The following is a 27846-nucleotide window of genomic DNA, read 5'->3' as shown; positions in this document are numbered from 1 at the left end:
GGACTTTTATAGGGATGGTCCATTGACAAAGGGCATGATATCTGTGTGTACATATCTGTATCTATCTATATCTATATCTATATCTATATCTATCTATATCTCTATATCTATCATATCTCAAATGACGAGAAATATGATCATGTTTAACTGGAACGTATTGGAAAATGTGGGACATAGGCATGATGTAAATGGTATGGAATAAGGAGTGGATACAGTCCTCAGTTTGTCTGGGGTAGAGTTAATTTTGTTCCTAGTAGCTGGTACAGTGCTGGTTTTTATTTAGTAAAGAGAATAATGTTGACAACATACTGATGTTTTAGTTGTTGCTAAGTAGTGCTTACTCTAAGTCAAGGACTTTTCAGTTTCCCATGCTTTTCCAGTGACAATGACATGCAAAAATGGTTTTGTATTTCTAGACATGTAAGAGCCTATTGTACTATTTCAGTTTATGTCACTTCAGTTAATGTGGTTTTAGTTGTTTCTTCTTCTTGGTTTTAATTATCTTTCCCTCTTCTGTCATCCAAAAACAAAAGGCAAGGCAAAGGAACTAGCAACTTGGATCTGTAATTATATTCCCTCGGGAAATACTGTCACCAGTATCTGCCCTTTAGTTTGTTTAGGTCTCAAGACATTTTGAATTACTAGAAAATGCAGAAGTTATTTGGTTATTTCTGTACAGTTTTATGTAGAGGTACTTAATTTTAAAAATAATGGGGATTTACACTTTGCTTTAGCCCAAGCAGTAGAACTATGTTTCCCATGCATGTCATATTACAAGATCAGTAATAAAGACCTGAATCCTCAGGAGCTGTAACTTAAAATATTGGCTTCAATGACTGTTGTCCCTAAGTAAAGCTAATGTTAAATCATATTCCAGCTTCACAGAAGTGCCAGCTTAGAAAAGCTGAGAGCCTGGCTGGATAGCTTTTAGGAACAGAGATTTCTGTTCCAATGTTTTGCCTTTCTCTCACCAATGTCAAACCAAGAACTTCTGGGTTCGTAGCTTAGTCATGCAGTTTACAATTGGTATAATGTGAAAGTCAATACTGATGGCAAGGCTTCTGCCTGAGCTTGCAACCTTGAGGGCCACTTAACCAGAAAAAGACAAATATGATGCAACATTTTATTTGTCATGGCAGGAAATGTATGCTGGAAGCAAGGGAGTCTGGGGCAGGGAACATGGTTTTCCAGAGTCCCTCTAAAATAGCTTCCAAGTCTCTGCAGCAGCTAGCAAGGGGACTCAGAGTCCTCTGATTTAAGTGACAAACATCAGAGCCTGATTTTCTAGAATGTAATGTTATTTAATGTGAAGATCTTCTAAGGAAATGAGTTAAAATTATTTCAAATTTTTTTTTCAAATAACTTCCTTTATTTGGTAAAGAAATATCTTTTCCTTCTTCTTATTCCAGAAACTTTTTGTTTTGGTTTGAGATTCATAATTTCACAGGGAAGGGAACTAATGATAAATAATAACACCAAAGGTCAGAGCTATAGCCTATCAGGCATACAGCTATCTTGTAATACTGTGAAAGTGTTTATACTCAAATATAATTTCTTTTTATTCTGTTTTAAATACCAGAAGCTACACAACAACTTAAACTCCAGTGAGTTTTCTTTTCCAAAGTAATTCTTAATATACAAAGAGTATGGTAGCCAAAGTGCAGAGAATGCCATCAAATTTGCTGTCAGGTCATAGCTAGTGGGAAAATTGCCTTTGGTGGGTGGGTGCAGTTATACCACTACAGAGCTACATAGAAACAGCCCTGAATGTGGAGAGAGAGTTTTACAGGATTTCATGGCCATGATTCAGTGCTGTTAAACTACACAGAGCTCACTGAACATCTTTGGCTTTAGACAACTTTAGTTTCACACAACAGAAGTGCATTACACAGCAGTCCCTGTGTTGCATAATAACTCTCACACTGATAGCATTCAGTAATGATTTAGATCACAGTAACTGTAAGTCCGTGCTCCCATTGTTTCTTACAATAGGTGGAGATGTGCATTCACTTCATAGACTGATAGATCTCTGTATCTATTTACTCAAGGTAAAATTAGCACATTTTCCACAATGACCAATCCAGTTACTACAATCTGAAATGAAATGTAATTTGCCTTCTCTAATACCTCAATTTCTTAACTTTTCTTGTGTAGTTCAGCAAATTACTTTTATCCATCAGAAACCCTATCCGTATGTTCTTCCATACAGCATTATGTTCAAGCCATGTTCCTGATACTGAACATATCCACAAAAATGGGTTCAACAAAATTATGTTTGATGAACCATGTACATTTTAATTTTTTTTCTAAATTTATATTATTAATAAAGAGCTACTAATCATGCATTTTCTTGATTGAAAATCCTCTTCCCAAAGAAATATTACTATTAAACAGGGTAAGATTTTTTTTAAGGAATAAACACACTACTGAATATGGGTCATGGTACTTCTCAGTCCAAGTGATTTTAGAGACTTTTTTTATACTTTGCAGAGGATGAGATGATTTAATATCTAGCAATTACATGCTCCAAAAGCTGAAAACAATCCAAGCTCATAATTATTTTCCTCTTCTTCTAAAAGGTTAATTTCTTTACACAGACACTAATGAAATCATAGGTAAAAAATAGAAAACATTAAAGGGATTAAGCAGATAACCAGAAGAATTATTAGGATAGTGGAAGGTTTACAAAGAGAAGTTATATTTATTTAATGAGGAAAGCTAGGCAACCAGCCAAATCAGTGAAACAAAATTTAAAAGTACATAGTTTGTGAAACAAGTATACATCAATGAGCCTGAACATGTTTATCTAGACTGTGTCCAGATCAGTCTCACAGACCTAGTTTGAAACTCAAAAGTATGCAGAATATCTACTGAAAAAAACCCTCACTGTAGGAGAGTAGTGACATGCTGTGCTGGTACAAAAGTTATGGGGATTACATGATTTTAAACTGAAAATATCAGAGGGTTGTGTACATGCACATTTTAGCTTCGCATAATACTGTGGCATCTTTTGACATTAATGAGAAAGTCTATTCCAGGTTTAAAAAAACAAAACAAAACAAAAAAAAAAAAAGAGAAGAAAAAAAATCAGTATGAATAGCAAAATCAGAAATTATTTGTAGCCTCACAGGCACATGACACCCCAATAAGCTAGAGGAGCTGAAGAAAACCTCCTGACATCTGCTGGAATCTCAGACAAGGCTGAATTTCTAAAGTCACCTCATCTAAAGTATTATACAATATGTTCATGTAATAGCCCCAACTGCTGCAGCTACAAGGCCTAAAGTGAAAATTGAAAAGGACAAGAAGGAAAGAGACCACTCAAACCAGACAGACAGGAAAGAATATATTATAAGAATTATCTTATATATAAGAAATTATATACTGTCACTCAAACTTTAATGGTACACAAAACATTGAGATTTCAATCATTTCATGTTTTTCCATTTAACACAGAAATATAATTTTTTAGGCTAACTCAGCAACCATCTTCTGTATTGTCAAAGAATTTTTTCCTTATTTTTTCCATTTCTAGTGCATGTCTAGTGAAAATACCCTGATATATCAAGGACGGGTCTGATAAATTTATTGGAGAATAGCTTCAATTCACTATTGAAGGAAAAAGTTACAATAGCTAAAGTCTCACAAGAATAAAATTGTGAATTTTGGTTGCACCTTCACAAATAGGTACATTTGAATGGTTATAAGGAGGAATTCTTCAAATGGGTGCCCAGACAAGAGGCAGAAGCAGTTTATTCTCTCAGCTTCAGGCATGTTTCCCAGATATATCTGCCCACATACTGAAATTTAGATTATTTTATCTGAGCATTAAGCCACTGGGCACACCAAGGGCCCAAAGGAAACTATTTTCAACAGAGAATCTGTTGAAAATCTGTGTTCACATGCACCCTGAGTGGAATCTGGTCCAGAAGAGTGTATGCAAAATAGAGCAACTAGAGGATCTAATACATAAGAGTTTCTTTTTGTTTCTGGAGATGCCATGCTATACAGTGACAGCATGTTATACTACTAATCTGTATCCCCATTTCAGGTTCTTTTCTCTAGAAAGTTTTAAACCTAGCCACTTAGACACTCGCTTATAACTGGAAACTTGCAGAGCATGCTACACAGCTACTGTGTTACCAAGGACTTTCAAAATGTGAAGTGTATTGTAAACATATAGTGCACCTGAGAGACTCTTAAAAACCTAAACAAACAAAGTGGCAAGAGCTCTAATTTTAAAAGGTTAAAGAGATTGATTAAAGAAGGCTCTGTCAAAAGGAATAAGTGGTCTGCTGCTGTTCTGATTAGTGACAGGAATCCATTAGGAAGAGCTTGACTGTAATTAGAATGGAGAGATTAAAAAATTAAAATAGTAGCAGTGTTTAGAAAAATCAGGAAATGCAGAAATAGGTAGCCTGCAACATAAACATAGTATAGAAATAATTGTAAACCACGAAAGGAAGAGTAAATTACATAAATAGGTACTTCTTTCATAGCTTTTCTTAGTTTATCAGCAGAAAAATTAAGGTACCAATGCAAAATACAGTACCAGTATCAATGACAGAAGCCAAATTTGCTGAATATAAGCAATTTAAAGAAAATTTCAGACAAATGCTAGAAAATCTGCTATAATCCACATGAAGAACACAGGTTTCAAAACAAGGCCCTCTTGCCTTCATTTAGAGCTCCGTTGAGTTATTAAAGTCAAATTTGTAGAAACACTGCCTCAGCTACACAGCTACATGTTCACAGTCTGTAAAATGTAGACCTAAACAACAGCTTTGAATTGACAGGAATGTAATGTCAAAGCATAAACCTGGCTAAATTAAAATCAAATGGCATTCTATTTATGAAATCAAGATACAGCAAATATTAGGGTATGTTTTTAAACCAGTGAATGTATCCTCAGATTCGCTGAAGCTGTCAGTCACCCAACTGTGACAACACTGAGCTCAGTTGTTAGCTGATTTATTCTCCCAACAGTTGATTTAAAAATAACCCAGATTACATACCAATTTTCAGTGCCTCATAATTCTTACTCAATTTATTTATATTTAAACGATACTAGTTTCATTCATAGCCTCACTGCTATGAGCAAATCTGAACTCTGCATATGTAGAAAGAAACTGGAATTCCTAGGAGCATATAATTCATCAGGAAGTTTGCAATAAATATACATTAAGTGAAATAGGGAAAAACCAAACATAGCAATAACAACAACACCAACAAAACCCAACCACAAAATAATTTAAAGTTAGTGATATATTTGCTATTAGGTTTACTGTCATGTGGCTATATCCTTTATTCAATAAGATAATAGCACATACAAAAATCACAATTTTAAGAGAGATTAGCTTAGGAAATTCACTAAATAACTGTAAGCATAACTGCAATTTTCTATTTCTACTGTACTGCTTGGTCTTGTTGATAATATGGAATATATTCATGAAACTCTACGTGTTTTTCCACTAAAGCTCTACTACAGACGCATTTCAGACTAAGGCAGATCCTGCCAAAGCTATGTCTGACTGCTCACTGTTCCCTCACTGACATAGTTTCCCCTGCTCACTGCTTTTTTTTTTTCTCACTTCTAAATGCAGCTTTTAATTACTTTAACCTTTAGTTGATTCCCCTGAACTCAGGAAATTTGTATTTTATTAAAACTAAGCTAACCACAATTTTAACTGCCATTCTAATGAATGCAGTTATAACACTTAAAAGAGATTTTTCAGAATATTCAGAAAGTCTAACTCTTACATGTCAATTCGTCTAAGACATGACATGTAAATGTCAGAATTTCTGAAAATCTGATACATGCTATTGTCATTATAATGGGGCTTCCTTCTCAGAATTGTATGGCTACTGTATCCAAAGTACCATACTGTAGTCACTGCTTTACAATATTTAACATGTTATTTCATAGTAACTAGAATTTAATAGCAAATATGTTCAAGGATGAAAGAATAATTAATCTGTACTTAGTAAACCTACTTTATTTTGCATCATCGAACAACATAGGAAAGACTATCATAAGCAGATTCCCCTTCATTTTAACTTATGCATTTGTAATGGTATCAGTAAAATTAATGCAAAAAATGTAAATTAAGATCCAGATATTAACACGTCAAATTCAGATTTTTGTGTCTTTTCCTGCCCCCAGGATAAATACATGATTGAGGAGAACTTACATAGCAATTATTCTACACAGCTGTCAAGACATTTTACAAAAGATCCTTTGTAGATGGAGATAGTGATGTGTTAAAAAGCAACATTCTTTTTTTTTTCCAGACTATGAACTATTTAAAGAACAGGACTGGACTAGAAAGCAATGCACATTTACAGTGAATAGTTTTTGGGTTGTAACTAGGTCATTAGATCAGATGCATCATCACCCAAGGGTCTCACTACAGGCAATGACAGAAAAACAGAATAGCCCCTTGGAGCTGGCCATTAAATATCTACAGTCTATGTTTCTTTCTTAAAGTTCCAACCAAAAATTCAAGGTTAGGTACAATGAGTTAATCCTGCACTGTGGGTACCTATTGACTCGAACTTCTGTCCTAACCACGTCCTCCAGCTCAGAAGTAAAACCCTCTGCTTCCCAACTAGCATTTCTCTGTGGAACAAAAACTAGATGGAGATCATAGTAGTTTTTCTGTGGTATTCTGATGGGAGCAGCATACCTACTGACATGTCCAGCTATGCATGCTCCAAAGTCTCCAAGCTGCTCATCAAAATTAATAAAGAATCTACAAATTACTGTTTTTCATCTTTGGTTTGTATTCACGAGTGGGACACCACATTCATATTGTTTTCATTGTCATTTTATAATATTGTCTGACTTCCTTCAGCATCCCTCAGTTAAATGTGAGTTGCTGGTCACAAGCAGATTTGAAAAGTATTAAAACAGAGCTATTGCTTAGTTTCCTACTATGATTACTGTGCTGTTTGACAGCATAACTCTAAATCTATTTACTTGGATGGACTGTTTAAAATTCCATGCTCAGTTTCCTGTCTATGACTGCTACATCTTAAATTATTTGATTAAAACCTAAGATTGCTACTGTCACTGCCTTCTGTAGCAGTTTTGTAAATCTATGAAACAGTTTTATTGCAAGTGCACAAATAGGTAATGTTCCGATACAAGCTGAATGAAGACTTTGCTTTAGATAATCCCACTTTCCTTATATATTTTTGGTAAAAAATTTGGAGACATCTTGTTTAGGGACAATCTTTAAAATTAATGTTTCTTTACATTTTGGCCCCCAACTGTTCTTTCCACTTTATTTCACAGACAATGAAAAGATGAAAGAACTACTATTTAACCTAAAGGGATGATACTAGCACAAGAACTTATGGCATGTGGGCATAAATTGGTAAAAGATGCATTTGTGGCAAGCATTAGAATATTAATAGCACACTATGTTATGAGACCAGACTGCAGATTTGAGCAATTGCTACAAGAGAAGAAAATAAGTAATGAGAATGTTTTGCCTGACATCTCAATGTTTAGATTTGTTACATTTCTAATACTGGAGCTCTTACACATTTAAACATCTTACACATCTTAAAGATACACATTACAAGCATGTTTGACTGTTTCTGAATAATATCATAATAATATCAGAATATCAAGATATTCTGAAGAATATCAAGTCTTCAATGGTGGTACATTACCTGGCAGTACTCAGAGCTGAAGACAACATTCCCTGACCTTTCATACAATCAAAGATCAAATGACATCATCATTAAGCTGAACAATTTACTGCTAATTCAAAAAGTGAAAATATTTTAACATAATAGTAGTGACTTTAACTCGCTGAGAGTCTTTGACAAGTGTCACTGAGATGTTAGAGAAATTATGAACTATATCTGCAGAAAGTTGTATCTTAGTAAGAAACATCAGAATCTTGAGGTACCGCTCTATCGTATAAAGAATTTTTATTCTGCACTTCTGTTCACCAATCTACACAGGGAATGTGAAATAAAGACGTACTATGAAATTACTACTTAGTACTTCAGTATTAAGCATTACTATGTGAAAATAATGGCACATGGAGGTGTCAGTGAATTTTTAAGTATCATTTAGAAGCAGATCTTTCATACCGTACATAGAGGTTTGGTAGGCCACAATGGTAAAAGAATACATCCTGTCTTAATAGCTACTGTCAGTTTGGAAAATAATTTTTATTATCCTTTTGCAGGTGTAAGGAGGGGACCTACACAGAGGCTGGGCTGTAACTAAGACAGCCTGCTCACAGGTGCCAGGTGTCATTAGGGGAAGATGCCCACCCTGGCTGAATGTTTTGACCTTCTGTAATATCTTTGTCTCATTCTTCTACAGTATCACAGAGAGGTGAGGTTTGTGGGGAGGGGTCTGTCAGCCTATGTGATGAAGTTGGCAAGGACAGGGAAATTTAGGGGCACAAAGCCCTTTCTAAAGTCTGGTGAGAAGCCACGCAACCCAAATCAAAGGAGGACTGATCTCCATTGCCTCTCATTCAACCATATAAAAGTTATTCAATATTATAGAAATTAATTAAAGCACTTGATAGAACAGTTATCATCTCCTGATTAGCAAGAAGTACTAAGGCCTAAAGATGGTGTCTCCATTGAGCCTGTGATACTCAAAGCTGAACAAATGCTTTTCCATAGCCCCATGGTTTAGGTGATGATTCTTAACATACACATTCTTTGAGATGTCACGGGAGTGTGGTGCCGGGTATAGGGATTTTTTTTTCTGTTTTGGTGGTGTCTGCAAGTCTGCACATTCTCCTGTAACTTTAGGTTTTGATTTTGGACTATCCAGAAGTAGAGGCTGTTTCTTTCTCTTACCAAGGGATGTTTTGGTTTTCTCACCCAGGTTATCGCCTTTTTTTGGACTTGGTCCCATTTTCTTCAGCTTACCTAAACTCGTTCTTTGCACAGGCACCAGCTGTGGGATTTCTTCATCATCATTATCACCTGGTTCTTCGACTACCAATGCTTTCTCTTTTATCTCAAGCTTCTGGGTAGCAGCAGCATTAATTTCAGTCACCTAAGTGACTTGAATTCAGTGTTTCAGCTGCATTCTTCAGTGGTGGTTTGTTGTTGTTGAGTTTGGGGGGATTTTTTGAGATACCTGTCTGTCAAGCTCATCTAGGTTGGGACTATTTGCAGTAAAAATTGGAAGTGGACCTAATTTAAGTGTTTTGAGCCAAAGAATTTTTTATGTTTTTCCAATTCTTCGGTAACTTCTTAGCGACCACCTCAACTGCAGCAAAGATACTATCTAGTATCTCAATCCAGCTTTCATTCCAGGGAGACCTGTACGTGCTGTGTAACAGCACCCTTTATTCCTTTATTGTTAGTGTAGTGGCCTGGGTATATTGCGTAGCTCGGCGGCTCAGCCCGCACCTTTGTCTGCGCGGCAGACCCAGCCTGGTTTGGAGCCGGAGCTGGTGGCACCGGCGCTGTCCTGCCCGGCCCCGCCGCGGAACGGCCGCGCCGCCCGCCCGGACCGCTGAAGCTGCTGCACCGCGGCGGCGGAAAAAGAGTCGCTCGCCATGGTGCGTGCGGCGGGGTCGGGATGGGACGGGGACGGGGATGGGGATAGGGACAGGGACAGGGACGGGGATAGGGACAGGGATGAGGATGGAGATAGGGATAGCAGTGCAGTTTCCGCAGCCTCCGTAGCCTCTGCTTCTGGGGCCGGCGGGGGCTTCTTACGCGGCGCACTAAGCCCCTTCCTTCCCGTCGGGAGCGGCCTCACCGCGTCCCTGGAGAGGCTTCGGGGGTGCGGCGGGTCCCCTGGGTGACGGACGGGCGGGCGGGCGGCGATGAACCAAACTTGCGTTTAAAAGCTGCCGCGTTTGCCCCCGGAGGGGTTCGCGTCCCTCTGGCCTGGCCCTGCCCGGCGGCCGCGGGGCGGGGGCGGCTGTGCCGGGCGGGGGCAGCGGCGTGGAACCGATGCGAGCTGCCGCCGCTTGAGTGTTCCCGAGGAATTCAGAGTCGTTTGTGTTTGACGTAATCTTTTTTTCCACAGCCCTAAGCACTGATGCGAACATAGGTAATAGGAGGTACTAAAGTGTCCCGTTTATTTATTGCCATTTATTGCGATGCAGGAAAAACCTCCTTGCTTTCGTGTGTTTACTTTAGCACGCAGTTAAATTGCGTATGATTTCATAAAGCCTTTCAGTCCTGTTCAGACATTTTTTCACAAAAAGTAACGTAACTTAAAGTAGTGTTACAGCGTTTTGAAATTTGTGAGTAGTATTCCCTCTCCATGTGCCATGAAGGGCTAGGAAAGGAGGGCCCCTGGCTACTCCGTGGTGTGAGGCATTCTCAGGGTCTCTTGGGAGGGGCAAGAAAATCCCTTTTGTTATGCTGTACAAATTACATATGGCCTTTGTCAGAAACCCAGATGCAACAGTCTGATAGAAGCTTGAATGGGGACATTTACTGCAAAGGTACAGAGAGGTAATCTTAGTTTCCTAGCTGCAGAGTTCTACAAAACAGGTACTTTGAGAGTAAACAGTATGTAAGATTTCTTACAGCGTTTTCTGTGCCCTAGTGGTTTTGTTACAGCATGTACTGACCTCAGCTAATTTTGTTGTTGGAGAGGGTGGAACTGATGACCTGATACTATAAATTAAGTGCTTTCCGGGACATCGATACATGACCTTTTAAGTCTTAATCATGATGTATGTGCCTGTCATCCCTTTCTTTTAGTTTTACTTGACTTTGTTAGTGTATAATATCTTTGATTTCTTTTCAGCCAAAGTTACGAAAAACCCAAGGAGGGAAGCAAGAGAAGAAAGTTATCCATCCATACAGCAGAAAAGCTGCACAGCTTGCAAGGGAAGTACACAAACAGGAAAAGAAAGAAAAGTAAGTTGACTGCAAAATCTGTGTACAGACCAAAGAACGATATCACAGAGGATACTTTTTGTTTGGGGAAGCAGAGTGGTAGTCAAAAGCAGATTGGTATGCTGATATAACAACAGAAAGGCCTGTATAACTTAGTCTGCTGCTGGGCCACATGAACTGACAGGTTTACATTCATTAAATCAGCCTTTACAAAGTACATTGTTCTGCTACTTGATTTTGGGTGTTGTCCTTACAAGGTAGGTTTCTTGTTATTGCAATATTTTGCTTTTTATAATCTGAAAAGCACAATGCTGGTGATTTCAAATGAAGGTTAGTCACCTGCTTTGGCTTTACTTCAAGTTCAGTGAGAACTGAATCCTCCTAAGGATCTAGCTGCTTCGACTGAAGTGCTGAGTTTATAGAAAAGAAAAGGCAGAAACCTTCCGGCAGAAGAGAGACTTGGGAATAAAGCTGAGTAGTTAACTGCTCTTTGGTGGTTTCCAGCTCTTCCATGGCATGTTTGGTTTTCTGCTTTTAAGTTTTACCTCCCCCTCCCACAGAGGGAAAAGATAGCTGGGGAAGACTGGCCTTTAATTTACATTCTCTCAGCTTGCTAGTTGTTATGCTGTGACTGTTTATTTAGAAAGTTATTAAAGGTAACTTAATGCATTTTCTGTCAAAGTATAGCATAGTACTATATAAACCATATAAAATATAATGTCTAGATGGACCATGTGAGCTGATCCCAAATACTTGTATGTCTGAAGGTGTTAAACTGGAAACTCCTGGTACAGAGACTGTGCAATTTTACTGTTGGGATTGATGTACAACCTTATCCAGAGCAAAGTTGTAGGGTTGCTTTAACTAGAAAGGGCCCCTTTACTAGCACAGCAGTGTCATGTAGCCTCCAGCAGAGCTGCTGTGAGAATTTACAAGTAGCATGTGTTGAGAATTGGGCAGTTTCCCAACGTGCAAGAAGTTTTTGCTGCTGCTTCGTGTTTTGACTGTGCTCTCTGACTGTTGATTTTAAGTTTTTATTGTAGATTATTTTCCTAGTGCTAAACTGACCACTTTTTCCCTTAACTCTCTCACCTTGCACCATAACAGCCACTCAGAGTGCTTAATCACAAAAGATAACTGGATCTTACTTGATTCTTAGTGCTTGCATCTGTGACTTTGCCATAAAGAAGAACATGCACAAGAAGACTTAGCAAGGGAGAGATGTACTGATTGATTATTCAGTATGACATGGCACACTCAATCAAATCTTTTAGTGATAGTGTCTGTAGCTAGAGTTGTACTGATATGGACACCTGTGTTGATATCTCTTGTTAGAGGGCTTTGTTAGCTTTTGGATCCTCTTGCAACAGCAAAAAGTTAAAAGGCTTTGCTGAAGTCAAGGTAGACAATACCCACTGCTCTTCCCTCATCCATCCAGGCAGAAGGCAATCAGTTGGTCAAGCATGATTTACGTCGAGTGAATCCATGCTGACTACTCTTGATCACCTTCTTGTCCTCCCTGTGGATACAGATGCTCTCTAGAATGAGATGTTCCGTTGCCTTTTCAGGAATTGAGGTGAGGCTGATTGGCTGGTAGTTCCCTGGGTCCTCCTTCTTGCCCATTTTGAAGATTGGGTTGACATTTGCTTTCTTCCAGTCTTCAGGCACCTCTCCTCACGCCATGACCGTACAAAAATGATCATGAGCAGACCAGCTATGGGGTCTGCCATCTCTCTCGGCACTCGTGAATGCATCCTGTCAGCACCCATGGATTTGTGGATGTTAAGTTCGCCTAGATGTTCTCTAACCCAACCCTGCTTGACCTAAGGAAAGTCTTCCTTCCAGCATTCTTTAACCTTGGTCTGCTGGATCAGAGATTCCCAAGGGCTGGTCTTGTCAGTGAAGGCCAATGCAAAGAAGGCATTCGGTATTTCTGCCTTCTCTGTATCTTCTGTTACCAGAGTCCCCCCTCTGTTTAGTAACATTAACCTTAGTTTTCCTTTTGTTACTGTTGTATTTGAGGAAGCTCAGTCCTTACTATTTCAAGTGTGAGGCCTCCAGGCTGATGGCAAAAGATGTAACCTTTCAGTTTGCATAGAGAAACTGTTTGCCAAGAGTAGTGTGTCAGTCTGGACCATCCAAAGTGTACTGTGATAGTAAAGTGGTCTATCTATAAATAAGATTTTTGCATCTTACACTTCTGGGTTCTAAACAATTAACTAGTGTTGTTCACAGATCTGCACTTTGTAGATCACTTTTGTTGTGTTGTTCTAAAAATACATTTAAAAATTAATTGGATTAAAAACATTCTCCAGTTGTCTATATTCTATTTTCTGTCCTGTCTTCGCTTGAAGAGCAGTTTAAATTGAAAGATATGAATAGTGTTGATTTCTTTTTTTCCCTAGTGTTTTTAAAAGACTGTTAAGGGTTCCAGTTTCTTTTGAATCTCTATTATCTTAATGATCAGCTTGTTAAATTTTCAGGGTTTCTTTTTTTGGGAGTTAAACATGTGTTAAATCTTTTAGTGTAATTACTTAGCTTTCAGTTTTGTAATATAATGGTGAAGTTTGCATTTGTTTTGCATAGCTCTGAAAAAGACAAAATAAATTTCTGATGCTGTGGATGGAGGAAAGCTTTCCACTCCTACACTCAGGAAAATGAGGTAGCCCACACCAATTTTGTTCTTCCACGTTGCTTCTGCAGGTCTATTAAATGTCTTGCAACAATTTTCCAAATTGCTTCTCTTGAACAACAGTCCTGTTCTCTAGTTGGAAAGTTAATACATCTCTTGGTGCTAAATAGGAGAAGCTGCCTTGTAATCTACAGAATATTCTTTCCCAGTCCCATTTACAAATCTGGTACTTTTTGACCTTGCTTCTTATTATATAGAATAAGTTGTCTGAAGTGTGGGTAGGACCCAAAACTGGAAGCAATATTCTCAATATGATCTCACCAGCCCTGAGTAAAGGGGATAGTTTCTCTGTGCAGGCTAGTGCACTTCTGCAGCATGAAAAAAATGGATCAGGGCAGTAGTGAATCTAGGAAGTTCATAGAGTTCATCTGTATTATTTTAATTAAGCTCTGGATTTCCTTGCCAGAAAATGCTCTAATTGTGATTGGCTAAATTTGTGCAATAATACTTTTTGAACATATGTATGTTTTCTCTGATTTCTGTTCAATATAAAGGTATTACCTTGGGTGTAGGAAGCCCTGGAATGGCATGTTACTGGAGGGTGAGAATGTTTTATAGAAGTATCAGTCAATGTTTGCTTTGGTTTTGTGTGTTTTGTTTCTTTTGGGTTTGGTTAGTTTAGTTTTGTTTGGTTTTTTGTTTATTTTTCCTTTGGTACTTGTCTGGAGACAGGATTCAGGACTAGAGACAGTTTAGGCTTCTATTATTCACTTTTCTTCTATATGTTGGAGGGAAAGGAGTAACTACTGTAAATGTTCCCGTTTATGTTAATAGGAAGGAAAATTACATGTAGTTATTAGATGCATATTCAAGTATCTTTTGCCCAAACAAATAATAACAAAGGGAAGACATTATCCACAAGGAATTTAAATACTTAAAATGCAGCACTGGGTAAAAGGAGGGAGAAATTCTTCACTATGTTGCACAAGTCTTTTACAGCCGCCATTGTCCAGATACTCTTCATTGGAAGCTTTCTTAATGAAATATGACAGCAGTAATAAGCTTACTGTCCAGAAACTGTGGCTGCGCTACAGAAGACCAATCTTGACCATAATAAGAGGAGACAGACCAGTTGCTTTTGGAAAATTGACTGCAATCTGAAGTCTTGTTCACTTGAATTACATCTTTTTCCTGCCTGCATCCCTCTTCCTTCTCGGTTCCTTCAAGGTCTAATGAGCAGCAGCAATTTCCAGTATATTACTACCAGTTTATTCTCTCTTAATCTACCTTATTCCTTTAGGTGACTTGTTTGCTCTGTTAAGTAATTACAAAGATGTTTTTATGAGACAGCAAAAGCTGGTTCACTGGTGCCAGTAGAACACTGCTTTTTCTACACTTTAGGATTTGATACCTAAGCTAACCTAGCACTGGATTTTTTTTTTCTGTTGTGTTCCCTCCTTTCTATTGTGCATACGTTGTAATTTCTTTAGGAGTCTGAGGATTTTCATTACCAGTATGCCAGTCTAATACTGTCATGCTCTGAAATATGAGAGCTAAGGAGTTTTTCCAGTGAAAGAGGGACTTGGAGTGACCCCTTGGGAGTAAGCAATAACCTTAAAATATCTCCTTGTAGAGCTATTTGTTTGATTTTCCTTAGGTTTTACACTGTCTACCTTGTTAATCTCCCTTGCCCCACTATGCTTCTACTTGTGCTGTTTGCAGCAGTCGTGCTTTGTGAGGTGGTCTTGCAGATTCTTCATGAGGAACTGAAAAAATGTTAGCTTTTAAAATTATTTGTTTTGCTTACAGAAAAAAACGAACTGCAAAAATCAAAAATTTTAAGTCTTATAGAGGGATTTTCATATGGAAGTATCCTAAAACACTTAACCAAGCTAACAAAAGTGGACATGTGTATGGAGAAATAATGAACGTATTTAGCAATCTGAAAGAACGAAATACATCCTGTCAACCATGAATTTTTATTTTTTTCTTAATGAAAAGCCTATCTTAGTTTTCAGAGCCAGAGAAGACGTTTGTATGTGTGTATATTATGGGTAAAAATACTGAGTGAGTAAACTGATTTGGGAAATATTTATTGTTATTATTTAGAGTAGAACAGTTGAATACAACATCTGAGATAAAGAGCTGCTGAAGGAGCATGGAGATTTTAAGTACCTAGTAGACATCAAGAAAACCACAAATCATTCATACTCAGTGCCTAAGCAGATGATTTTTGGGAGGCGAGGGGAAGAGAAAATCATCAAGAAGCAACAGCCTGCCACAAGATTGTATCCCTGTCCTTACCCTCTCCTTCCCTTGAGCAAAAGATACTACTCATTGTGTGGAAGGAGATGAGAGGAAGTTTCTTTGACTCACCTTATTTGATTAGCCTCCCTGCTAATGCTATTGTCTTCTGGCAGTCAGTGAGGTGAGGTTTTTATGAAAACTATAATAAGGCAGCATCCGAGCCCATCAGTCGTCATTTCTCTTACTGAAATAAGTTGTGTACATCAGGAGACTGAAGGTTTCTCTTCCATAAGAAAATCATGGTTATATACTTCACTGCCTTCATAAATACATGATCTAGTGACCCTAGCAGGTGCAGGTGGCAATGTGTAGTGTTTCAGAACATAGATCCATGACATGTTCTATGTACACAGCTTTTCTAGACGGCATCGTAGTTTTCTCCATAGCAACGCTTTGCAGAGGTGCTCGGCTGGTGGTGTTGCCATGGAGGGTTCACAGCAGGGACTGCTGGCGTGGAGTTCCACTGGGTGGAGTATGTGTCCTTTCCTTGGTCGCTGTTAATATCCAAAGCTCCCTGCAGTAGGTCCTCTGAAGGTGCCTGCCCTAGCTTTTTTTGAAGGCTTCTAAAAAAATAGCTGACTCCTAAGTCCTTTTTTTGTTTTGTTTTTTTTTTACAGTCTTATCCAGGTCTGTCCTTTAACCCACACAAGCAAGAGTCATTTTTGTTTTAAAATGAAAATACTTTATTTAATCACTAGCTTGTTGTGATTTTTTTTTTTTTTTTGGCAGGTATGCCAAACTGCAAAACCCTTGGTGGTGGGGTATCTATAGAAGTAAAAAAGGCTTTTCTTGAATGTATTAGTGGAATTCTTAGCAGCTAACACATGCTGTGCATTTGCTTTTATGTGGCTTTTAGATGGTCTAAAGTACTTCTTGAAAAAGCTAATCTTTATTTTAATAATGTGGATTTGTGGACAAGTGACTGAAGTATAATTGTGTCTGGAAAGGAGGGATTTATCTTTTGATTCCAGTTTTTGTGACAGGTGTCAGACTTCTGTGTGTTACTTCAGGTAAATTCTATAGAGTAAAAGAAATTTAATGAAGGAGCACATCAGTTTTGAAGTTTGATGCATTTTGGCATTATTTGTTCTTTGTCAGTTATATCCTTTATGATTTACTTCATCCTTTATAATTTTCCTATTTAATAATAATAAAAATTCAGTTTTATCAAAGGTCCTTGAATACACTGAACTTGCATGGCTAAGATATTTTTTCCAGTGACAAATTTCATATTTACTTATCTTCTGGAAACAACAGAAAATTGCAACATCCGTTGCTGCAGATTGAATCTGACACCTTCATGACAAAAGAGTGTGAGGCACAGTATAACCTGTCTTCTTTGAGAATTGCTGAATAGGATGAGAATGAATCCTAAACAGAATTGTGTACACACATCCCAGAGTACAGAAGGCCTTGAAGTATCCTGCCAGAGGTGGAGGTAGAGTTAAAAATACTTTGAGATAGGCTTTATAAAGTTGTTAATTTTGGTTTCTTAACACAAACTTTAATGATTACAAGCTTATTAGATAATAGAATGCTATTTTTCACATTGCATGCTTGACTGCAAGAATGCAGTGCAGTGACATCTCCAAACTCATTAAACATACCAGCAGAATATCAGAAGTACTTAAGGAAATTGTTACAATGCAGCTCTTCTCTGAAATTCCTTTTTTTGTGCTCTGAGGAAAGTTTTGCATCCTTATTTCTTCCAGCAAACTGTTTAGCATAATAGATAAACTGGACAAATTTCAGATAGTAGTTTTACCAAAAAGTATATCTTTTAGATGAAACAGAATAAGTTTTACATTGTTTGGAATTTGGCAAATATTTCTGTTTGAAATTTTACCTTGACTTTCATTGTAATTGAAAAAAAAATAATTTTGGGGGAATGAAATAAAGGTAGTTATCTGTATGGCACTCGTTCCTGGCTGACATACCTGTTTTTTCTCTGCTAGGTTGAAGACTGACAAAGCTTTACGTTTAAGTATCATTGGTAAGCAGAAACTTCTATTACTGAATACACTATGCAGCTTCTTAGTATAGATTCTAAGCTTTACCAACTTCATAAATAATCCAGTTAGTTTCTTTCTTTATAATCTGATTCTGCAATCTTCAAATAGACTGTTGAAAATGCTAAAATACCTGACATGTTCACTCAAGTAATTTATACAGGATTGAATCTTGGGCTGAGTATAGCCTACTCTTTGGTCGCTGTACATGACAACAAGGCAATATAGACCAAACAACTCTTTGTAAATGTGTACATATGTTTATTGTACTTTGTCTTCATGCTTTTTTTATATATGATATATGTTGGTTAAGAGACACATTGGGCTAGCATGTAAATTCAAAACTTTGAGACACAACCTGGAATATTTTTCTTTTCCATGTGATGACACTGCACCTTTTCAATTTAACTGTTTAAAAATGGTGATGATCAGAACTTTACTCAGGCATTGTGTTGGTTTTTTTCCTTTCTAAGTTTCCTTCCTAAGCAATTGATATAGTGATATTTTAAACACTAATTTCAAGTAAAAGTCTTTTTTTTTTTTTTTTTTCTGTAAGGAAGGTATAAAATACATCTGGAATGTTTCTGTTACAGCTGCCTTCATGCCTGGTACCCACAGTATCAGAGTGTCTATGATACCATTCAAAGTCTTGAAAAACTGGGGGGGGGGATATATTTAAAAAACTTTGAGAAACTTTAATCTGTGTTGGTGCTACAGTGCTGATACAGTCATTAATGTTAAATTTATTCTTGTAGGAGAAAAACTGCAATGGTTTCAAAGTCACCTTGACCCTGACAAAATCGAGTACACAAAGAAGGAAGCTGGTGAACTAATTGAAAAGTAAGACTGGTGTTAAAAACAAGATTAAAAAGCTTGTTTTGTCTTTAAAAATAATGTTCTTAAAATAACATCTGTGAAGTCCTCAGAGAAGGATTTTTTATATTCTGCTATTAATAATATCAAGTAGTTGTGTTGCTACTGACATTTAATTCTCTATTAAAAGATAGATATATTCACAGTAAAATTAATAAGTCGTGTTGTGGGGTTTTTTAAATTATTTAAGTATATCTAGTTTGCAGTGTGTGGAGGACTCTAAATTATTTGGACAATAGTAATGGCATACATTTTCTAGTTGTTATTCCATGGCAATTGAATGCACATATTTCATACTACTTACTCCTTTAATTTTCCTTGCTGAGAAGATTAAACAGTAGCAAGGTGGGTCAGTTTGTAGGGCAGGAACTATGAAAATTGTCTGCTAAGAAAAATCTGACTTATTTTTTGTGCTGCTGGATATATGTACCTGTGGCTTGTCACTATTTTTCACCTCCTAGCTAAATAACATATGTATTCTTACCCAGGTGTACTATATCAGTTTTCCTTCAGAAGCTCTGGCATATTTTCTACACTGTTCATGAACAGCATGTTCTCCATGCTCATCAACACCAGTAATACAGCAAAAGCAGGAAAACTTTCTTTTTGCATTTGGGTTGGAAGTTTGCAAAAAGATACAGAACATATGCCAAAGAAGAATTTTACTTTAAAATATATGAGGTGGTAAAATCCAGCAATTAAAAGTTAGGAATACTTAGATTTAACACTGGTCTTCCAAAGCAGGTGAACTATTCTAATGAGGGAGTTTTGTTTTATGCAAACACAGTTTAAAAAAAAGAAGGCAAATAAGAAAACCTAATCCTTCTGGAAGCTGCATGTGATTTAAATGAAGTTCTACATGGAGATTCCACTTCAAAGATTAAAGTAATTGTTCAAGTCTAAGAAATATCTCTAATTGAAAAAAATAAATACAATTAGTAAAAATAACTTCCTAGATTATCTAAGTAATTCTGTTTGCAAAATTTTTACATGACTGCATCTAGCATAAATACATTTTATTTCTTTCAGTTATATGTGTCGATTCAATGCTGAATTGGAGCAGATTGAATTACAAAACAGTATTAAAGGTAGACAAGGAAGACAGCATGGTTCACGGGAAACTGTCATCAAGCAGACAATAGAACGTGAAAGACAACTCTATGAGGGCTATGGAATAGGTATGTAAAAGCATTAGAAATCATTCTGTGGTCACACCTTCTGCTCATACGGCTAGAATCTAAGCGAAATTTCTAGGCATTATCTTTATTTTTCTTTTTAAAGACATTATTTTTGAAAGTAAAGCGAGATTTAATGCACCTATCTTGCATACAAATTCTGTTCAGCAGTCTTGTTTGGACCTTCATTTGATAGCTGGAACTAGGCTGAAGGGAAGCAGCCATAATCTGGTGAAATGAGAAAGATAAAGGGATAACAAAAGTGCCTAAAAAAGCAAAGAGTTGTTTTGAGGAGAGTCAAGTACAAGATAGCAGTGACGTATTTTATTTTAACCAATAATCATGTTGGAGTTGAGTGATGAAATTGGCTTTTATGCTAAAGTATTGTTCACACGTAATCAGTCCTTCTAACAGTAGAAGTATGTCGTGGAAGACATGAAAGTTCTGCATTGTTCTGTGGCTTGGACTCAAAACAAAGCAAGATTTGGGTTGTATGTCATATTCCCCTTTACCCTATGTTGTGGTTTAACCCCAGCCAGCACTAAGCACCACATGACCGCTCGCTCACTCCCCCAACACTGGGATAGGGAAAAGAATTGGAAGAGTGAAAGCGAGGAACTCGTGGACCAGGTGTTCAGCTGGCTCCAAGACAGCCGGCTCCATCACCCATAACAGTCACTTGCCATCACTCTGAATGTCTCATCTTCCTCCTTCTTCCCCCATCTTTATATGCTGAGTGTGATGCCATATGGTATGGAATATTCCTTTGGTCATTTGGGGTCAGCTGTCCCAGCTGTTTCCCCTCCCAGCTCCTCGTGCACCTCCATCCTCCTTGCTGGTGGGATGGGGTAAAGAGCAGAAAGGGCCTTGGATCTGTGCAATCGCTGCTGAGCAATAACAAAAACATTCTGTGTCATCAACACCATTTCCAGCACAAATCCCAAACATAGCCTCGTGATAGCTACTGTGAAGAAAATTAACCCTATCCCAGCCAAAACCAGCAAACCTTGATTTATATTGTACAAATAAAGAAAATGAATGGCTTTAAATTTTTGGCGGTGCAACATGCAGAGGCAGAGGAGTTCAGGAATATCTGTATGACTTGATGTGTAATCTTTGATTTCTTAGAAGGAGGGAGAAAATATTAATAGGAAAATAGATGCTATGAATGTCATCAAATAGCTCAGTTGTAGAAAATCTTTTTGTTTTGGCTTTTAAGTTTTAGTTCTTTTTTTCCTTACTGCTTTGTGGAAAGCTGAAAGAAAAAAGCAATAGGACTAGAGAAAAAGATGTCAAATGCACAAGCACAACATAAAAATAACAAAGAATCCAGAAATATTGTAGGCAAAATTTGAGGTTATTATAGCATTAGTAAGTAAAGCATTCAGAGAGCACAGTGCAACTTCACATATTAAATACACTTTCAAACCATTCATTATTTGTTATCACAGCTGCTGCAGGTTTTGCTCTCTGTCTAGAACAGTATTCATTCAGAGAAAATAGTTGCTGCTAAGTACTATAGCAACTAAATACTGTAATTAGAGATTGGGCATAAATGGAAATCAGCTGGAAACAGTGCTTTTATGCCTCTAGCTCATTATTATTCCTGGAAGCTGTAGTGAGTGGAGCTTTTATAATTGACTTAGTATTTGTTGGAGTTTTCTCCCCCCTATTCTCAGTTGGTTTTGTGTGCATGTGCATTTTCAATGAAGAGACTGCATAATATGTATTGTTTTCATATATGAAAGTCTCCTAAAATTTGATGCTATCTATATCATAGAACCATTAAGGTTGGAAAAGACCTCCAAGACCACAGAGACCAACCTTTAACTGAACAGCACCATGTCAGTTAGACCATGGCACTAAGTGCCACATGCAGTTGTTTCTTGAACACTTCCAGGGATGGTGACTACCACTTCCTTTGGCAGACTGTTCCAATGCTTAACCACCCTTTCAGTGAAAAAATTCTTCCTGATGTCCAACCCGAATTTTCCTGGGTATAGCTTGAGGCTGTTTCCTCTTGTCCCATTGAAGATATATGTAAATGAAAAATTAATTCTTTATAGCAGTGTAAAAATTAGTTTATGAAAGTGGTAGATATCCAAAAATATAGTAAATTTAGTCCATCTTAAACAAACAGTACCTATATAGGGAACATTTAGTCTATGAGTGAGGTTGTTGAGTTTTGTTATCAGCTGCTTTTAGTTTACTTACTCTTTAAATAAATCTGCATTAATTTTACTGAAGTTTTCTTCCTCATGTTTACATTTTTGTGTATTTAGTCTTTTTTAATGAGGTCTTACATGTTTATAGCAAAGCTATTGAAAGAAAACCCTAGATATTTATTTACTTATTTGGAGCTCGGAGTTAGCATGCTTTCAGTGGAAAAGCATCATAATTATTTCATCTGAACATCATACATTTTTGATAATTTGCTTCTAAACACCTTGCATGTTCTCTTAAAAGCATAATAGTAGTCTAGAGGAAAAATGGCTTTTAAAACTAAACATACTAGTTTTATTAAATCTTGAGACTTCTCATTACAAGGAAATCAATTTAATTCAGATGAAAGCTGTCTCATTTCCATGTAGCTGCTAATGTAGCTGCTGTACTGTTTGTTAGCTGCTGTTTTCTGTAATGATCGTTATCGGATAACTGAATGGTTCTTTGTCTAAAGAGCATCTACAGTTTCCTTCTTTTTAACAGGCTATTTGTTCTCCCTCAGAAGAAAGAGAACTAAAACTATCTGAAAGGGTCAGAAACATTAAAAAATGCTTACTTAAATTTTTCATTGTTGTTTTGTTAAAGCACATAAATTGCTGAATAGTTCATCTTAGAAATGCCAGTATCTGTTCCCCGAAGGACTGTCTTCATTTCTTTTCCACTAACTCCTGTGCCATATTTCTCTCTTCCATTTTTTCTGTCTTTAATTCAGAAAAAACATGCTCCTGTGACAAAATTTGAAAGCAAATGGAGTTCACGAGTAGCAGCAAAATCCATGACATTGGTGCATGCTAAGGAGATGCACCTGAGTTAAACAAGTTTTATTAATTCACCATAATTTAGAAAATCAGTTACTGTGCAGTGTAGAGTTACTTGATTTCCACACACATCGCACTAGAGTTTCTACTTCTGTTCTTAATTTGGCAACTCAGTGATTTTTATTGTGCAACATATTGCAAACACACATGTAAGCATAGCTTAAAAATTTTGCCATTGCCAAAGTAGTAAAGATCAATTTAGTGCCAGATCTTGGTTTCAGAATCTTCTCCCTTCAGAATACCTGCTTTCTCGTGATGTTGGTGAGTCCTGGATGGCAGGCTAGATAAAATTGATAGAATATTCTCTTTGGAAAAGGTTCTGCTTAAGTTGGTAAAACCCAATAAGTGCTTTCCCAAAACAAGTCAGTTGAAAAGGTTTCATTTGGAAGTCTTGTCATTTAGTCCTACTTTGTCTGACAAGAACACTGAAGTGTTTGTTGAATCATTGGTTTGATAGAGGGAACAAATACAAATCTCAGCCTATTTCTGGGACAGTTGGCCCAAATTAGCATGGTGCCACTTCTGCCAAAGCCAGTGTTAACATCACTAAGCTCTGTCCTAGAGGCAAACAGAATGGCACTGCTCCTTGTAAAATAACTGAGAGAAGGGAAGAACTTCTTTCTCTTGTGAGAGTTAGAATGTTTCAGTGTTTGGCACCTTGCTGCCAAGAGTGCAGTTCAAGGGACTGCAAAGAAAGCGGGTGCAACCGTGGCTTTGTTTCAAGGCTTCATTGGAAAGTATGGACGTAATGTGGCACTGATGTGTATCAGAACCAAGGAATCAGCAGGCAAAAAAAGCATTTGGTAAATATTGCCTTGCCTTGCTCAGCTGTGAACAGTATCATATTATCTATTTACTGAGAAGTAGGCTGCAGAAACCAGTATAATTGTTACCAAACCATTTTGCATATATGTTGTTCTTCAACTGGTAACTTTATAACCAAGTGTAAAAGGAGGGAATAGTTTTCTGAATAATAAAGACTGTCTAACCACAAAGATGTGACGCAGGTATCACCATGCTACATTTTGTTATAGCAAAATCATCTATAGTCCTGCATTTGATAGCATGATCTCGTTTATTACTGTAAGACTTGAGAAAGCTGATAAACAAAGGCAGAACTGTATTTTCAGGGTTTGTTCAAAGACAATGTAAAAGTTGCTGAAATGCCACAATTTTAAAAGCTTAAATAAAGTGGATTTAATGTTACAGAGGTAGAAAGTGTCTGCCATGTTGAGAAAACTGCTGGCTGTGAAATCTGCATAGTTCATAGACAGTACTGAGGTATTTTGTACTCTGGAAAGTTTTATGGCTTTTTCTAAGGCATAAATCTCCCTATATTAGTGGAGATGTTAAACATGGGTTGCTTGCAATACTGCAAGACTGACCAAAAAAAGAATGACACTGAACAGAGGCAAAGTAGCTTTGGCAGCCTAGGTAAAAATCTGCATGAGTTTATGTACTATACACCTAGTAGGGAAGTTTTGTGTATTCCAGGAGTCAGGAAGCAAAATGGTCTGTCCCGTAGGTCTCGATAAAAAGTATTTGCCTTTCTTTTTACTATCGAAAGCAATACAGGTTTGTTGTGAGGATATGTTAATTATTTCTGTTAATAGGGAAGACTGAAAACTTCCAGTTATTAAAACTGTTACGTTTGTTTCTGTTCAGTCAAGAGGAACATCAGCTTCTGAGAGGAGACAGGTGCCAACACTGTCTATAAATGTTATGTTGCATTTACTGCAGTATTTAATAGGCATTTCAGTAACCGTGGAATGCTGGTTTTCCTGTTCATAGAACAGGTATTTAACAATGGAAACTATAATTTAATTGGAGTGAGACTAATCGTTATCAAATAGCCATTCTTTGTTCTCAGACTGTCTCATTGCAGGTAGAAGGAAGTAGTTGTATATTCTAAAATCCTAAATTCTAGAATGTGTTCTGTTTAAACGCCTGATGTCTTACTGTACTGTTTCCAGTGTTTATATATTAAAATCATATACATGCATGAATATTCTTGTACTGCATAGAAAATTTTACAAAGTGTATTTAACTGTTTCTTATATTTTCTTACTTGAATTACCAGAATGACTTTTCTAACTGTACTGCTGATCTGTCTTGTTTGCACCAGAGACTTAAGCTGCTCTTTGAAATTTTTTCCAAAAACATTTCAAAATACTTATGGACCACTACTTTACTCATAAATTATTCTAAATTACTCATTAATTTAGAGTAAGGCTTGTATATTTAGGTCAGTTTTGAAACTAAGCTTTTTTTATTTTACCTTTTATCTGTTGTGCATATTTATAATAAGTTCTGCAGAGCAGAATTGGGGGTTTTTATTACGTGGGTGAATGCGTGTCTATTAAAACAGGCCTTGATCTTGTTTGAGGAAGTTAGTTATGCTTTTAGAACAAATAATAATGTATATTCCTAGTTTCTTCACTGAACACTTTTAAGGGGAAACTTTGTGTGCTTTTTGCTATTTCTCAGATATGTAGGTTTAGAGAAAAGGGGGCACCCTTTTTTACTAGTTGGCAGGAGTGGATTTTCAGTAACAGGTACATTTTAATTCTGGAACAGTTTGTCGGTATAAAGTTCACTTCCTTTTCTTTAGCAAGGAGAGGTCTTCCGAATTATATATTGCTCTAGAAACTTTGTAATATGAATCCTTGTTCTCATTTTCTTGGGCTGTTTTCCTCTGAACTAATATGTTCAGCTGTTTAGCTCACATTTCTTTCTTTGAAGTGAGACTCACTTGAACAATGTAACTCATCTAATAGAACTTAATTTAATTCCTATTAGAAATTCCAGACATCATGAACAGAAAGCATCTCAAATTTTTCAGGTAAGTTCTTTTTATTACCACTACTAGCCTGTTTATGCAAAACAGTGTCTCTGAAGTTGACATATTGTAAGCCTTTTTTCGTTAAAAAAAAAGAATTTATGCAAAATCGTCAAGGAATTTTTCATTTGAAAAAGCGGAGTAGGCATGGCATTGCTATTTTGGCATTTCTTAGCTGTTACAATCAAAATGCTGGTGACAGTTATTAAAACATCGGAAGAGTTAGATTCAACAGTTAGAATTCCGTTTCTATAACTTAAGTATCTTTTTTTCAATATTCTTAGATTTTATTTTCTCTTCACCTAAAATTCTGACCTCAGCTGTTCAAAGTAGTGTTGGTATGTGTATAAAGGAGTTGAAGGTCTTAAGGAAACTGATGACTTGCATCCAGTTAAAAGATTTGGGAACTGCAAAACTTGCTGCTAGCTCATCCGAGCCAGCAAGTCAGTATGTCCTGGTAATAGACTGCATGAACATGTTTGCTGACAGCTCTGTCAAATTAAATGCTTTAAAGGAGAGAAAAAAGGCTTAGGCATGCTTACATTGCAAGGAATGATACATCGCTAACTCCCAGGGGTGGTACGTAGCCTGAAGTCATAGGACGTTAGAATAAAGCCAAAAATCTCTAAGAAGAGACACTGCTGTGTTTATAAATACACTATTGACTTCTTGACCTGGGACATCAGATAGAAGTGTTGTTGTATTGCCTTGGTAGAACAAAAACATCTTGTAACTAGCAAATGCTGCCTTTGCCCTTGAGAAAAAGTATCCATGAAGTGCACTTACTATAATCAAGAAAGCATTCTATTAATTGAGTACTGGATTTGACTTATATTTTAGATAACCTTTTCTCCTTCATGCAGCCTTTTGAAATAACATACTTAACCATGTGAATGGACTAACACTTTATGTCCCCTTGAAGTCAGTTGTTCAACATGTTAACGTTTACCATAGATTTACGAGGGACTTTATGTATGTATGTGGTATATCAGATCTGCAAATTAAGCATCCAGATGAAGAAACTGTTCCAACCTGCTTTGCTGTTCCTTATCAGACTGGGAGTTGAATGAGACAAACCTAAAAGCAGGTGGCCTAAAGTAACTGAAGGTACAATAAGTCTGTGGGAATAAAGTGAATCATGTATTTTTTGTTCAGAAATCTTTCAAATCTGAAAGTACTCATTTTTTCATAGAGAAATTACAGGTTCTGTAGTGTAAAAAATCAGGTTAAATCTTTGGTGCTTATTCATACCACAGTGGAACTGATAAGGTAATTTAGAAAAGCAGCCTCAGTTGAGTTAGTATCTTCTGAGGAAAGGTGAATTAACTCTGCCGTTCCTTCCTTTCTATTAGTAATTGGTTTTCATTACTTTTCTTTTTCTTTCTAAGAGAATGGGATGGTGATCTGAGGAAACTGCCAAACATCAAAATGAAAAAGCTCTCAGCTAGGGATGCTGCTTGCAGTCACCCTGAGGTGGCAGATGCGGAAGCAAAAGAAGACTTGAATAAAGGAGAAGAAGTGCCCCTAATGATTAAAGGAGAAGAGGTGGCCCTAATGAGCACCAGCTGATTGGAGAGCTGAAACAGTGAAGGGAATTATAAGAAACCTCTTTTAATTATCACTAGAAACAAAAATAAAATTTAACTATATTTTTAAAGTCTTTGCTAGTTGCTTTTTTTATCATCTCACTGTGTACCTATGGTAAAGAGTAAACAGTAAAGAGTAAACAGTGTATTACTGGGTAAAGCTGTATATTATTGGTTAAAATTTTTGAATATAAATAAATACTTAAAATCTTAAAGTCCTGACTGGTTGAGTACTTCTTCCCTGGTCATAGGAACAGGCTAGATTCAGACTAGAATACTTTGTGGTCAGAAATCCTTACATTTTCCTGGTAATTTCAGTAATCAGTTAAACATGAGGTACTCTTGTCTTGTATGTTCTCTTCTCTGAGAATCTCTGTCAGGAACATAGCTGGAAATGCTTCAATAAGATACTGAGTATTTTATGTTTTGCCAAGAGAATTTGAGAGAGTTACACTGTGTTGTAGAATTCAGTTCAGAAGCCAATTAAAGTCCCTCCAGTCTGTTTTTAAATGAATTTTTTGTCCATATTTTTT

The 27846-nt window shown here is 36.9% G+C and overlaps 1 protein-coding gene across 2 annotated transcripts; it reads left to right on the top strand.

Annotated features, from left to right (window-relative positions):
* The first annotated feature begins 9397 nt into the window (after window positions 1-9397).
* Window positions 9398-27528, top strand: TMA16 (translation machinery associated 16 homolog). Of its 2 annotated transcripts, XM_032686313.1 has the most exons (8): window positions 9468-9551; window positions 10760-10872; window positions 17746-17783; window positions 18555-18639; window positions 19702-19850; window positions 25688-25730; window positions 26682-26834; window positions 27116-27206. In XM_032686313.1, the coding sequence occupies exons 1-7, from the start codon at window positions 9549-9551 to the stop codon at window positions 26791-26793; spliced, it is 543 nt and encodes a 180-aa protein (XP_032542204.1). In that variant the 5' UTR covers window positions 9468-9548; the 3' UTR covers window positions 26794-26834; window positions 27116-27206. The 2 variants fall into 2 exon arrangements, with proteins under 2 accessions (XP_032542203.1, XP_032542204.1); XM_032686312.1 differs by lacking the exon at window positions 26682-26834 and having other exon boundaries at window positions 9398-9551; window positions 27116-27528.
* The last annotated feature ends 318 nt before the right edge of the window (window positions 27529-27846 follow it).

The sequence above is a fragment of the Chiroxiphia lanceolata genome, chromosome 4 (genome assembly GCF_009829145.1).
Source record: "Chiroxiphia lanceolata isolate bChiLan1 chromosome 4, bChiLan1.pri, whole genome shotgun sequence".
Lineage (NCBI taxonomy): Eukaryota > Metazoa > Chordata > Aves > Passeriformes > Pipridae > Chiroxiphia > Chiroxiphia lanceolata.
This window is presented reverse-complemented; position numbering and strand designations above follow the sequence as displayed.

What these genes read in the sequence shown, in the direction of transcription:
- TMA16 (XM_032686312.1), top strand. An exon ending in GCTGGTGAACTAATTGAAAA is followed by an intron (nt 18,640 to 19,701) that starts GTAAGACTGGTG and finishes TATTTCTTTCAG; the next exon opens with TTATATGTGTCGATTCAATG. An exon ending in CTATGAGGGCTATGGAATAG is followed by an intron (nt 19,851 to 25,687) that starts GTATGTAAAAGC and finishes AATTCCTATTAG; the next exon opens with AAATTCCAGACATCATGAAC.